The sequence below is a fragment of the Cupressus sempervirens genome, chromosome 1 (genome assembly GCF_028749045.1).
Source record: "Cupressus sempervirens isolate cs-2001-9-10 chromosome 1, ASM2874904v1, whole genome shotgun sequence".
Lineage (NCBI taxonomy): Eukaryota > Viridiplantae > Streptophyta > Pinopsida > Cupressales > Cupressaceae > Cupressus > Cupressus sempervirens.
Genome location: NC_143118.1, coordinates 173,175,203 through 173,189,615, shown reverse-complemented (window position 1 = coordinate 173,189,615; position 14,413 = coordinate 173,175,203). Strand labels below are relative to the sequence as shown.

The window sequence follows — 14,413 nt, the reverse complement described above, 5'->3', positions numbered from 1 at the left end:
AATGATGTATTAATTATCTTTTGTATTATTAATCTTTGAAACAAATAGATGGACTTCTCCACTTGTATGTTAGTGGTTTCTTTTCCGCATTTTTCAGTTGAAGATGATGTGGCATAGTTAGTCTAGACTGGTTCTTTACAGTAAGTTTGAGGAACGTTTTGCCCTTTCTTGACTAATTTTGCATGTGCTACCTATTTATCTTTAGGTTGAATCAGATGATGCAATAGTTCAGTAATTTGCCTATCAATTTAATTACATATAGATATATTTAATTGGCATTACAACTAGATCATTCGAGATATATAATATTATCAGCTGTAACTGTTACACCTTTCAAAAGTACAAGTGCTAGTGTAATAATTTATAAGATATACCTTTTGACATATCAGAGTATCTGCTGATAGCTATTGTGCATATGCGAAACTTCAATCAGCTTGATAACTAGCAGTTAATTGGTTACCAATGGTTATCTTTATAGAAAATAATATCTGAGCTAACAGATAAATTATGCGTGGCATAATGTGCATGCAATCAAAGTTAATTTTAGCCAGCAAAGCTCATAAATCAATTATCAAAGCCCGTGCATCAATAATAATAACTACGATCAACAGCTTTAGCATTTATCTTTGGCTGATTGAGTGCGGGACGGGTCATTGGACGGTGTTCCAGATTTCAGGCAACCAACACCTGATTGTTCTTCTCCATAGCTATTCCAACAAAGGGCGCTCTTATTCTGCTCATCTCTATCAGCCACCTCAAGTTGAATGCTCAAGAACTTCAAATCAGTGCATGGAACATCATCACTGCAAGCCAGATTAACTGGAGTATCCACATAAGTGCCTGTAACTTTCTCGTAAGTGACATCTGATATAAATACCGCTGAGGTTTGATTGCTGCATGAATTATCGTCACAATAGAATTGATTGATATCAACGGGCACTCTTACATTGGAAACTTGTATGTTGGAGAAGGATACACTTTTCACCTGCCCAGCTCCTCCCTGCATTTAAAGTAGGCATGGACAACCACATTATGATCAAAATCCAAAGCTTTAGTTTTACAATGGGTGCACCTGTATTAAGTTTTTAAATGTATTTGTTAACAGACCTGCCATGTTTTGATGCGGACTCCATTGGAAGCATCGTGGATGTTGCTGTCATAAACACTCACATTTGAAACGCAGGCCTTCGTTCCATCTTTTCCAAGTCCTCCAATACTGATGCGAATTGCATAGACTAAGCTTGTTATGTTGTTCACGTTAATTAAAAGAAGAATGAAGTAATAAGAATAACTACCTGATACCATGACCAGGGCCACAGTTGATGTTGTGAACGCGGATGCCAGAGCAGCCTGTTTGAATCGAAACACAATCGTCTCCTGTTCGTTCAATCATCAAACGAGTTTGTTATATAAATTGACAAAATGAAAATAATTGAAAATTTATTAGAAACCCTAATCAGCTTATACGTACCGCATGCTATGGATGAATGGTGTATTTCGACGTTTTCAGAATTCTGGAGATGAATTCCGTCTGTGTTTGGGCTCTCCGCAGGAGAGGAAACTGTGACATTAACTACTACGACAGAAGTGCAGCTGTCAAATTTAAGATGGAATTGAGGGCTGTTTTGAATGGTTATCCCTTGCACGATCACGTCATAGCTTCCATAGAATCTCAATGCCTGCCCAAATTTCAATGTTACATATCAGCGTAGTCTTTAAAGGACTAGAAAGTGTTTGTAAACGAATAGTATTTATTTTTGGAAAGAAGAGAAGTAGAGTGAAACAGAGATTTCTCTGCCATGGCTCACCGTTGGCCTCACACTTGGTAAACTGCTTCCTCCATTGCTGCTATCCTGAAACATTCAAAATTCCAACTATCTTTAGAATGCCTTTCCCTGAAGTATGTAATACTACAAACACAATGACCCAAATTACATCCCTTCTATGTTCTAATTATTAATTTTGAAGGAAATAAAAAAAATTGGATATAAGTGAATACTGAGAGTTTTTGAATGATTACTGGAATAGAAGTATTGATCATTTTCAAATTACTATGGGAACATTTGAATATAAGTATTTGCATTTTTTAATGACTCAGAATATTTGACATATAGATTGGAAATTTTTGAGCTATTATTGAAACGTTAGCACATAAATATTGCTGTATTTAAATAGGAACAAATTTAAATGACAAATGAGACATCTGCATATAAGTATTGACAATTTTTAAGACAACTGTTGGAGAAAGGAGTGTATTTGAACAAGTTCTAATGGTTATGATAGGGGTTGTTGATTTGATACCCGTATTTATTGATTTAATATCCACACTTAATGTCTATTTTCTTTCACAACATTCATCAATAGTTATGACTTTAAAGTTGTTAGTACAATGATGAGTACCCACAATTGAATAAAATTTATGCAACCAATGATACAGTATCAAATCAGTTGAACAAATATGGACACCTTTTTTGAGAGGTACTCAAACACTAGATTCTCTCCCCTAATTCATAATTAATAGAATATTTTAAATAAATATTAAATTACACTTTAAATGACTATTGTCAAAATCCAATACACCAATCAAAATTTATTAATAACTACTCATACCTTCCCCCAATGTTTTCTTTCCAAATTAAAATTTACCTCATCTGGTTTCCACCACGCTGCCCCTTGTCCGTCAAAAGTGCCCTTGCCTGCTATAGTAATACCATTGAGTTTAGAGAAATTTATCCATTCCAACGGTTTAGATGCCCACGTCCCTGAGTTAACCGGTGCAATAACGCTTCCATCAACCTGCTCAATTAAAAGAAAAATGATACGATAATATATTTGGGCTTCTCTTCTGAATTCTAACACAATGTCATCAATATATAAGGAACATATCATACCTGAAATAAGATGTTCGATTTGCAGGGCCCCAGGAAGGTGAGAGGCCCAACTAGAAAACGATAGTCAACAGGAATGCGTAGTATAGCCGAATCGTTGTTGCAGGCTGCTTGCCATGCCGCCATAAATGCCTGATTCAAAATTCAATATACATTTGTGGATAAAGTCATGTACGGAAAATAATACCACCTGTCCTAATAATTTAAGATATTGCTAGAGTTTTAAACCAAATATTCAAAGCTCAGATTTTAAATTCAGACTATGATGATGATTGAATTATAAATAGAAATCTTAGATACACCTAAATAATGTAAGCGGCCTCTAACATATGAATGTGGAACAAAAGAATGAATAGATAGAATGATTATTACCTTGGTATCATCTGCCACACCATCGCCCTTGGCACCGAATGATTTAACGTCCACCACGTTTGAATCAATTAATGTTCTACGAACCACAACTTTGTTTCTGACCGCTCTTGCTCCCAGAGACTTATCTTTCCCACCAAACACAAATAATACCATAAAAAATATTACATAATTAACCTTTCTAGCCGAAGAGTACATTTTCATTTTTGTGATTAAAGCTCTACATTTAAAACCCACAAAGCTATGTTCAGAAAAAACCGCTTACCAAGTTTGATATTTATATAAACACAGGAGAAGTGGAAAGATAAGCAACAAATCGCAGAACTCCGCAAATGTTATCCTACCATGTGCAAATCCACCATTCACGGTTTACTTTTCCTTAATTTTCTAATCTATTATTATTACCGTAAATATAATCGATCCAATTTTCTAACCATTAACGAAAAGCCCATATTAAAGTCACGACACAAAATCATAAGTGAAAATACTTCTAGAAAAGTAAGCGAAATTTAAGGCCCATGCTTATCGATTACGATATCCTGCAAGTCTAAATAGACGAATAAGTAATGATCGTCACATGGCTACAAGCAAGGCCACGCAAAGTGGCATACTCATTTTGTTGAAAAAAAGGAAACCAATGCGATCGAAAACAGCAGAATAGCAGTTGATAGGCATTCCTGCCAATCCTAAACATGTTTAGTTCGTTAAAACCGTTGAGACTCTGAGATTTGGTCAAAATTTCATTGATAAATCGGAAGAAAAAATAAAAGTCGGGGCAAGTTTATATTCGCCGTAATGGCTCAGTCATTTTTGTCCTAATAGACAATTAGGAATATGTTTTCTATTTTCTGTTTGGTGCATCAATTTGAATATGGAATAGGAATACATATTTCTATTGTGCTCCTAAAAAGAACTTATGACTATTCCAAAAAATAGCTGTTGTTGGAATAGTCATTCCTATTCCCAATATACATTCCTATTCTCAATTCCTATACCTGCAACAAAATGGGCCCTTAGAGGGTGAATATTCAGCTTAATGGCTCAGCCATACGTGTTGTAATGGTGAATTGCTTAGAGGGAAAATAAAAACTTGAGTTGTGATATGTAGGGGAAACGAGTCAGTTGTTGCACATGTCTGTATTATCACCAAGTCTACCACTACCTTTCCCTCTCAATTATCATCTATAATAAGTTCCAAAATATGGTCTCACATGTACTAATAGTGATCACTAATAGTGATCACAAATGTACTAATAGTTGGTCATTCTTCATTTTTCTCGATTGTTGATTGGTCCATTTGTGCAAATAAGTACTACTTTTTGGGTGAGCATTGAGGGGTCTTTGTGGTGGGTTTGTGGAGAGTGTTTTAAAATGGCACTTTTAGACTACCTCGCACTCTACGAGTTCTACATAGAGCTCCATAAATGCTGCAAAGGCGCTGAAAGGTTGGTTTTAAGCTCTTCACTCACCTGCTGAGGGTCACCAAAAAAATTGGTAAATCTCGACATGCAGATTAGGAACTATAGGTGTGCAAAGTTATCCTGGGAAACTACTAGGTCAACTCCCCTAAGCTTTATGAAATCATGATGATTTCCTATTTCCTTCATCTATGTCATCATTAACTACAAATGAGCCCTCAACATTTCAAAGCTTGTGGCAAAGCTTGAACAAGTAATTCTACTCTTAGGTAAAAGCTTTCCCACTTTAGTCAAGTCTATGCCAAAAAATAATGCTAATTTAAGGCAAGTCTATCAATAATTGGTATAGTCAATTTCATGTACTCACATAATCTAAATTATATATTGGATTTTGATGGATTTCTTTTTCTTTTGTTGTTTATCTGTGATATTTAACTAATTCAAAAATATTTTATGGCTTTTGAGTAGTATCAATGCTCCTTGTAGAATTTTTTAAGTGTCAAAGAATCAAAAAATGGCTATTTCAAAGTGTGGCCTAAAACCTACTTAAAGATGCCCCAATAATCGTGCACTCATAATTATCAATACTTGTTGACAAATGTCCTAATAGTCATGTAAAAATATCTCAATAATGATACATGAATGGACCAATTATGAACCAAAAGGACTTTGGTTGTTGGTATATAGGAAACTTATTAATTGACTTGTAGTTATCAATCATTAATATAAATAGACATTTCCATTCAAAATGTTTTAAAGGTTTACTTCCAAATAAATATAGGTGGATGAAGATTACTCCTCAAAATTCACTTGGGTAGTGCTCGGATTAATGACAAAAAGTGAAAACATTGGAGAGTATTGAGAAAATATTTGTCTCAACCTTTCAAATATCTCCTAGATAGTTCTAAAAGTAGTTGGGAAGTTTTCCACATTTTTATGCCTTGGCAAATTGAATATTAGTTTTCAAAAGATACCTTGTCCATAGCATAATATTTTAGGGTCATTTTAGATGTTATTTGACACTTACCATGATAATCATGAGGGTCAAGAATTGCATTAAGCAGTGACAAACCAATAATAATAAGAATATGCCATGTGAGAAAATGGTATCCTTTCCATTCCATGATCACAATTTAAAATATATAATGCTATTTTTTATTTAAATTAAATCACAAAATCTACAATGAAAAATAGATATTTCTCTTGAAAAGTGATTAACATTATTGATCTACTTAATCATTGCATTGAACATCTAAATAATGTGCAAGGTTCAACTCTATTTTTCTAGAACTATGCAACATTGAAATATATCATAGTTGGACCTAGAATCATTCATAATTATTACAAAGAGTGACTTTAAATGAATGGATATAGAAAGTAAAGAAGAAAATTGGCAACAAGAGGATGAACATGACAAAAAGTAAACAAAATGATAGAAAATATCTTCACATAAGACTCAAACTCCAAACGTAAATATTGAAATGTTTGTTTTCCTACAAAAATTATTCATTTATCTCCATTTAGTCCATAACCCCTATAAGAATATAATATAATAAAAGGATGAAGAAAGAGAAGATTAAAACTCACTTACAAGAATGAACATAGCAAAAAGTAAAGAGAACGATAGAGAAAACAAATTTATTGAGCTATAATATCAAGAACAAAAAGATTGAGAACTTTGTGGATGCTATTCTACCATGTGCAGATGTACCATAGATAGATTAGTATGTTTTCAACCTTTAATTTATTTCTCTCTTTTTAGTTTTCTCTCTTATGTAATTTTCTTCTATTCGAATAGGAAACAATGATATTCATGAAGAATCAAAGGGAATCCTTGATATTAATCAATTTAAATTCAAGATGAGAAACTTTACCTTTATAATCCTTTAGAAGTTTTTAAATAGCTTAAATAATTTTATTGAGGCAATCCACTATAAAGAAAAATTATTTTCTTTAGTCCACAATTCTTTTTTTGATGAATAGTCCTTTTCTATTAATAAATAATATACGAAGATTACAATTCACAAAAAAGGGCTAGGGGATACAAGATCACCTTGTGAGAGTTCACACACCTGAAGCTGGAATTAACAACTATTCATCAAAAAAAACTTATAAAAAGCAACCCTCAAGCAACTAAAGCAGTGCCAACTGAGGGGGTGGTTCATCCTGATCATGAAATCCCTAGTCATCCTTGGGATTGGTAGGCGGGCTAGGAACAGTCCAACTGTTAGCAGCATCATCAAGGGCTTGTCAGCATCCTTTGTATTAGGCTATAGTGGTGAGATGGCCAACTGTAGGCGAAAGGGTCACTTTCTAGAAACCACCCACCAAGGACCAAGAAGAGGAGCCAGGGACTAACCAGTGCCACCACAAGGTGGGGAAACTAAGCGATGCCACCAACCATGGGAAGGTTGTGAAAGTGGCATCTATGAGTGGAAGATTGAAGAACTATGACCTCTAGGTGGTGTCGTATCAACAGAGCATCTGGAGGAACTTTGGCAATAGTACAAGGGGCATTGCCCCAATGATTGAGGATCTCTTCAAGGTGGGCTACCTTGTTTGATTGCACTTGAGTCTACATCATTAATTATTACAAATGCATGCCTTAGTGTACATAGCAATATTTATATCAAGAAAATTGTGAGTGAAAAGAACAACATGTTTATCTTTCCACAAAGTGAACAAAATCTCCATCCTGAAGGTATGTCAAATTTGGGTAAATTTTTGAGGGATCCTGGGGGAATCACCCAAAATAATCATATGCTAGGAAAAAGGTTTAGGCTGAAATGACTTTAAAAAATCATAAATCCAATGCCAATAGTTTTGAGCATGTCTACAGAACTAGAAAATATGCATGAAAGACTATCAGATTGGGAGTTATTGATGGTAATGCAAGCATTATCATCACCAAAGAGCATCTCCATGGACTGCAAAAAATTGGGACCAAAACCAAGACCCTAGAGCATAGCCAAAATGAATGGCCATTCAATCCGGTCATAGGCTTTAGTAAAATTTATTTTCAAAAAAATAGTTGGGTGATTGGACTTGCGAGCCCACTCCATTCCTTCCTAGATAGCAATAATGTTGTCAATAATATATCTGAATTTGATAAAGTTAGTTTTCTCTGGCCACACAATTAAAGGAAGGAAATGGAAAATTTTAAGAGAAATTACCTTAGTGATAATCTTATATTATACATTAAGAAGGGTAATGGGCTGCCAATTGTAAATATCCTTAGGATCTCAAGCTATAGGTATGAATTTAATGTTTCCTTTGTTGATAATATCTCCTAGGCTTTTAGAATGATAGGCCTCAAGATAAACTTTGTGCAAATCGGGGCCAATATACTCCCAAAGGTGTTTGTAAAATTCACAAGAAAACCCATCACACCCAAGGAACTTATCATCTGCCATGGAAAAAATCACCTCTTTAAGGTCTTGAAGGGTAAGAAGTTGCTGACAAAAAGAACATTGCTCAATTGCTAGGTGGTTTGGAGTAACAGAAATACACTTTCTAAGAGCTTCCTCCTTAACAACTAAATTTCCCTGCAAAGCAAACATGTTTTCATAGTGATGAACAAATGCTTGCAGGATGTCAGGCAAAGTGGAGAGAACATAAGTACCTTGTTTGATTTTTTTAATCCCAAAATTGGTATGATAGGCTCAAAGAGCTTGAAAGAACTCCTTTGAAGCTTTATCACCAACCTCCAACCAATGGAGGCGAGCTTTGGTTTAGGCCTCTCAAGTAGAGTAATTATTTGTAACCTACTTATCATGGTACAGTTTGGAAATTTGAAGAAGCTTCTTTGAGAGTAGTGGTAGTGGATTCATAAGAATGCCTTCTTAAAACCACCAACTACCACCCATAGATGTGCAAAAAGTGAGTGGTTCTAGTAATGGCATCATTCCACCATTGAATCCACCCTATATGGGAATGCAGACGTGGCTCCAAATTCAAGACACGTAGGATATGAGCAATAGTGGAAGCATGCGTCAACATAAAAATATTGAGGAAAAATTGAGACCTGACAACTCTCTAGGCAGCTGTGTACCACAAAATAGCAAAATAAATGGGATAGGGATCTAATAGCATCACATCTAGCAAGGGAATGATAGGTGCATCTCGATTCTCAAAAAGGAGAAAAAATATTGTGTAGTAATCATGGCATGATCAATACATCTTAAAACATGGTCAAAGCCAACTCAAAAGTTGGACCAAGTGTTGCAAACCCCACTATGTTGGCGACAGTTAGTATTGGGATAAAAAAGGCCAAATTTATTGTGCATGTAGTACCAAGATTCCCTTTCCCTAGTTGTCCAATGAAAATGAAAAATTCCATCTTTGTTAGAGGCCAACTCAACCATATTGAACTCACCACACATAACCCAAGTAGCTGGAGGCAAGTTGTCAACCATCCATCCCCATAATTGAGATCTTTGCATGGAATCATCGGGAGCATAAACATTAATGACTCCAAAAGAATGATTTTTAATGGAAAGAAAAAGCCAAATGATTCTGTGCATGCGATAAGGTCTATTGGAAATATAGATGGAGTAACTAAGAGGGGGGTGAATCAGTTGCCACAAAAATATTTTAGATCCCTTGGATGTTGACAATACAACTGATTGTTGTTGTTATTTGATAGACACATAGAAATTGTTGTAACTCGGTAAAAGTAGTGTGATTTACTTTTAACTAATCTTAAACATTCATAGTGATTAACTTGCAAGCATGAAAGAAATAACATGAACACATGAGACACTAGGATTTAACGTAGAAACCCAATATGAGAAAAACCACCAATGTAACTAGTTACTATTTTTCACTCTTCTAAAGTGAGCCCTGTTAGGAGCCATCTTGGTTAAAAGTTACAAAACACACTATTAGGTGTGACCTTGTTGGAGGATTTAATCACCCCATTAGGAGTGGCCTTGCAAGAGGTCTTAAAAAAATTCAATAGAACTATCACCTTGTTAGAGGATTTATAACTGGTTGTTAAACCAACTCTGTTAAGAGACTTTGGATCATTGCTACAATGGTAAGAAAGTAGCAATAAAATGACCTGAATGAGGTGCAATTGAATTGTTGATTACAAATCTCTATTCTACTTCATGCTAGATCCTTCCTGATTGAATATTACTTTGCTACTCCACAAGGATATCTGACCATCCTTCAAGTTATCTCACACTTTCCTTCTCAATCAATCAATACACTTGCATACTTGCACACACACTAGAATCTCAACTTGACCTTTCATTTATACCATCCAAATTATCAAGTCAGCTTGATTACAAATTACAATGACCAATAATCATTACCATAGTTGGTTGGAATCAATACTTGAAATAATTAAACTTCATATCCCAAATCAACAAAATCCTTCATTGGTTGACCCTGCTTGGTGAACACTGGTCCTGACATGATTTCCTGTGTTAACCAACAGAAGCTTGGTTAACATTTTAAACTTGCAAAATCCTTTGGAAACCAAGCGAACTCAGTTAATACTAACTCTGTTAAACTTTTCTTCATTAACCATGAGAACTCAGTTAACACTACTTTCTGCCATAATTCCTTCGATGCCCAAGTGAGCTCAATAAACACTATCTTTGCAGAGTAATCTCTAGGAATGCTTAGTAGACAAGGAAAGCTGACTTACTGACCAAGTGAGCTCAGTAAGCATTGATTGATAACTGATATGACATTTTTGTAACATCAAAGACAACACACAATTAGACAATTGTATCCAACAATCTCCCTCTTTGGCATTGATTGCAACACAACATGTCATAGCATAGTGAAATTTTAAAACAAGGCTATCTATGATAGAAAGTTTCTCCCTCCTAGATTTTATACCACAAGCTTCTCTCTTATGCAGTAATCTCCCTGTGTAAAGGAATTACATAGCTTCTTCTCAAAACAAATTTCATAAGATGTGACAGTAAACTCTCCCTCTTTGACAACACATACCAAATAAGTATCAATGTACCTTGAGCACTAATTTATATGCAACTTTCACTTGACTATGCTACATCAACTAATAGATCTTCAACTAGGTTCCCATTGATGCATCACTAAAACTTTATTTAGTGAGCTTCAGATAGGGGAATGACCCCTAACTTACCTCTTAGATACAAGAATGCATCCTTAGGTAATCGCTTGGTAAATATGTCTGCAATCTTTTCTTTTGTATGGACATTTTCCAATTTGATTTCTTTGTCCTGCACTAATTTTCTAACAAAATGATATTTTATAGCAATATGCTTAGTTTTGGAATGCATCATTGGATTCTTTGATATTATAATTGCACTTGTATTATCACAAAATATGACAACTGGTTCTCTAATCTCAACCTTCATGCCTTTCAACAACTATTTAAACCAAAAAATGTTAGAACAATTCACTATCGCTGCAACATATTTTTCTTCTGCTGTGAATTGGGATGTGCAATTTTATTTTTTACTTGTCCAAGATACCAACCTTTTACCAAGAAAGAATGCTCTACCACTTGTGTTTTTTCTGTCATCAATATTTCCTGCCCAATCAGCATCAGTAAATACTTTTAGGTTCATATTTCTTCCAATTTTATACCATAAACCATAGTCTTCAGTGCCTTTTAAATATCTCAAGATTCTTTTGATTGCCATCATATGATTTTCTCTGGGTTTTGTCGAGAATCTTGCCACTATACCAACTACTAAAGCAATATCAAGTCTTGTATGAACTACATACTATATTTTTCCAATCATTGATCTATATAAGGTCTGATCTCTTTTGAATCATCATCTTTGGTAAGCTTTAATCCAGTACACATGGGGGTTCCAACTGGTTTTGAATCTTCCATACCAAACTTTCTGAATATCTCCTTGATATACTTAGACTGAGTGATGTAGGTACCATTCCTACTTTGTTGTATCTGAAGTCCAACAAACAACTTAATCTCACCAAACATAGACATTTCAAACTCTTTGTTCATTTGCTCTAAAAATTCTTTGTATAGATCATCATTCCCTGTAAATAAAGTATCATCCACAAATATTTTTGCTAGTACAATCTTGTTATCTGGTCCTTCCTTGATATAAAAACTATTGTTATCATTAGTTCTTTGGAAACCAATTTGTATAAGGTAGTTGTGCAACCTCTCATACCATGCTCTAGGAGCTTGTTTCAAACCATACGATGCTTTGTATAATTTGCAAACCATGTCTCTTTTTTCTGGATCAACAAAACCTTCTGGTTGTTCAATATAGACTTCTTCATCAAGAATACCATTGAGAAATGCAGATTTAACTGAGAAATGCAGATTTAACATCCATCTAATATACCTTAAATTCTTTATGTACTGCATATGCAAGTAAGGTCCTAACACCTTCCAATCTTGCAACAGGAGCAAAAGTTTCACCATAATCAATGCCTTCTTCTTGAGAGTAGCCTTTACATACCAATCTAGCTTTGTTTCTTGATACCTTACCATCTTCATTTAACTTATTCTTGAACACCCATTTTGTTCCAATCACATTTTTATCTTTAGGCCTAGGTACAAGAGTCTAGGTTTTGTTCTTCTCTATTTGTTCAATTTCTTCATTCATAGCCTCAATCCAACTTTCATTTACCAATGCATCTTTAACACTTCTAGGTTCAAAATTAACAAGTAAACATGTACCATTTAGCTTACTTGTTGTCATAGTACCTTTTGATTTATCTTCAATAATTCAATCTAGTGCATGATGCCTTCTGACATACTTGGCTAATACAGGTTCCTTTCCTTTTGAATGAATTGTACTATCTTCATTTTGAATTTCAACTTCTGGCTTTGGTTGCTCAGACTTAGTAAGCCTTGGCTTGGTAGCTTTAGAATGTGACTCAGGTCCTTGTGACTTAGGTCCTTGTGACTCAGTTTGAACTTCTTGCAACTCGATAACTGAGGAATGCTCGGGAGTAGAAATATCCTTATTGATAGATGTGTCTGGCAATGTATCAGGTTTGATGTAAACAAATCTCCTATAATCTTCTGATTCCTTTTTGCTTTCTTCTTTAGTCTTTTCTGCAAACTCATCAATTCTCACATGTGCACTTTCTACAATTTTATGAGTAGACAAATTCAAACACCTATATGCCTTACTTCTGCAAGAATATCCTGAGAATATACTTTCATCACCTTTCACATCAAACTTTCCTTTTCTAGATTCTTTCAAAATATAACATTTACTTCCAAATACTTTTAGGTAGCTTACATTGGGTTTGTAGCCATACCATAATTCATAGGGAGTTTTATATGATCTTTCTTCACCTGTACTCAGTTTAAGGTATGAACTGCAGTGTTGATAGCTTCCTTCCAGTATTTGATAGCAACATTCTTTTGAATCATTAAAGTCCTTGCACAATCCATGATGGATCTATTTCTTCTTTCAGCTATACCATTCTACTCAAGAGTTCCAGGGGTTGATACCTATCTTTTGATTCCTCTTTCAATACAAAAGTTGTTGAATTCATTGGAGATGAATTCACCACCTTTGTCTAACCTTAAAAATTTCAGTCTTTTCCCTATTTCTTTCTCTATTCTTTCCAAATACCATTCAAATTTCTCAAATACTTCTAACTTTTCTCTAAGATACATAATACTCATCATTCTTGAATAGTCATCAAAAAAAAGAATAAAGAATTTTTCCCCCTATAGCTTTCTATTCCAATGGGTTCACATAGGTTAGTATGCACTATTTTCAAGATATCTTCAGATTGATAGTTTTTCTTTTAAAACTAGTCTTTCCCATTTTGCCAATCTGACAATTCTTGCATAAACCAACATCTGATTTCTTCAAACTTACTTTCCTAAATTTTTTTATTTTCACCATGTTATCAAAATTTACATGACATAAACTTCTGTGTCATAACCAACTTTCTTCAACTTGATCAATAAAACATGAGCAATCACCAAGGTCAAGATAAAATAGGTTACCTTTTGTTTGTTTAACTGATCCAATTAGTTTTCCTTTGTCATCCAACAGTTTTTCCTTGCCATGCATGAATTCCACCTTGAATCCAATGTTGATTAAATGTGCCACACTTAGAAAATTATGTTTTAGTCCTTCAACCCAATAGGCATTGTCACATACAAGTTCTTTGGTTAATGAGATTTGGCCTCTCCCTTTTATGCAACAAGGTTCATTGTTTCCAAACCTTACACTACCACCATCATAGTCTTCAAAGTGTTCAAACTTTGTTTTATCACTACTCATATGATGTGAACATCCACTATCTATGATCCATGTGTCATTCTTACTGACATGAGAGATAAGTGCCATCTTTATTCACTTCATCATCAGATTCATCTTTTACAACAACATATACTATTTCATCTTCATTGTTATCTGAGTCCTTAGCCATAAATAAAGTCTTCTTACCTTTTTCCTTGAATGATTTGTGATTTTTGAAATCCTTCTTGCCATTGCACTTGTGACTTTTCTTCTCATCCTTTCTTTCTTTGGTTGGGCACCTAGCAACAATATGACTGATTTCTTCACATGAAAAATAGATTAGGGAAACTTTACCTTTGTATTTTCCTCTACCTCTAGAATATTTCCTTGCAAGTAAAGCTTAACAACTTCAAGATCACTATTAGAACTTTCTTCTGATTCTTCTTCACTTTTTGACTGAGTGTCCTTTATTTTCTTACCTTTCTCCTTAAGTGAAAGCTTAGCCTCAAATGCAGATTTAATATTATTGGAAGCTAGAATATAATTA

The 14,413-nt window shown here is 34.5% G+C and overlaps 1 protein-coding gene across 1 annotated transcript; it reads right to left on the bottom strand.

The window, feature by feature from the left end:
* Nucleotides 1–442: 442 nt before the first annotated feature.
* Nucleotides 443–3,501, bottom strand: LOC149576692 (polygalacturonase At1g48100-like). The gene is made up of 8 exons (XM_089818687.1): nucleotides 3,261–3,501; nucleotides 2,892–3,020; nucleotides 2,647–2,796; nucleotides 1,809–1,853; nucleotides 1,472–1,679; nucleotides 1,296–1,377; nucleotides 1,108–1,216; nucleotides 443–1,000 (listed from the first exon to the last, which is right to left on the bottom strand). Exons 1-8 carry the CDS (start codon nucleotides 3,459–3,461, stop codon nucleotides 614–616), a joined length of 1,311 nt encoding a protein of 436 aa, XP_089674813.1. The 5' UTR covers nucleotides 3,462–3,501; the 3' UTR covers nucleotides 443–613.
* Nucleotides 3,502–14,413: the final 10,912 nt, after the last annotated feature.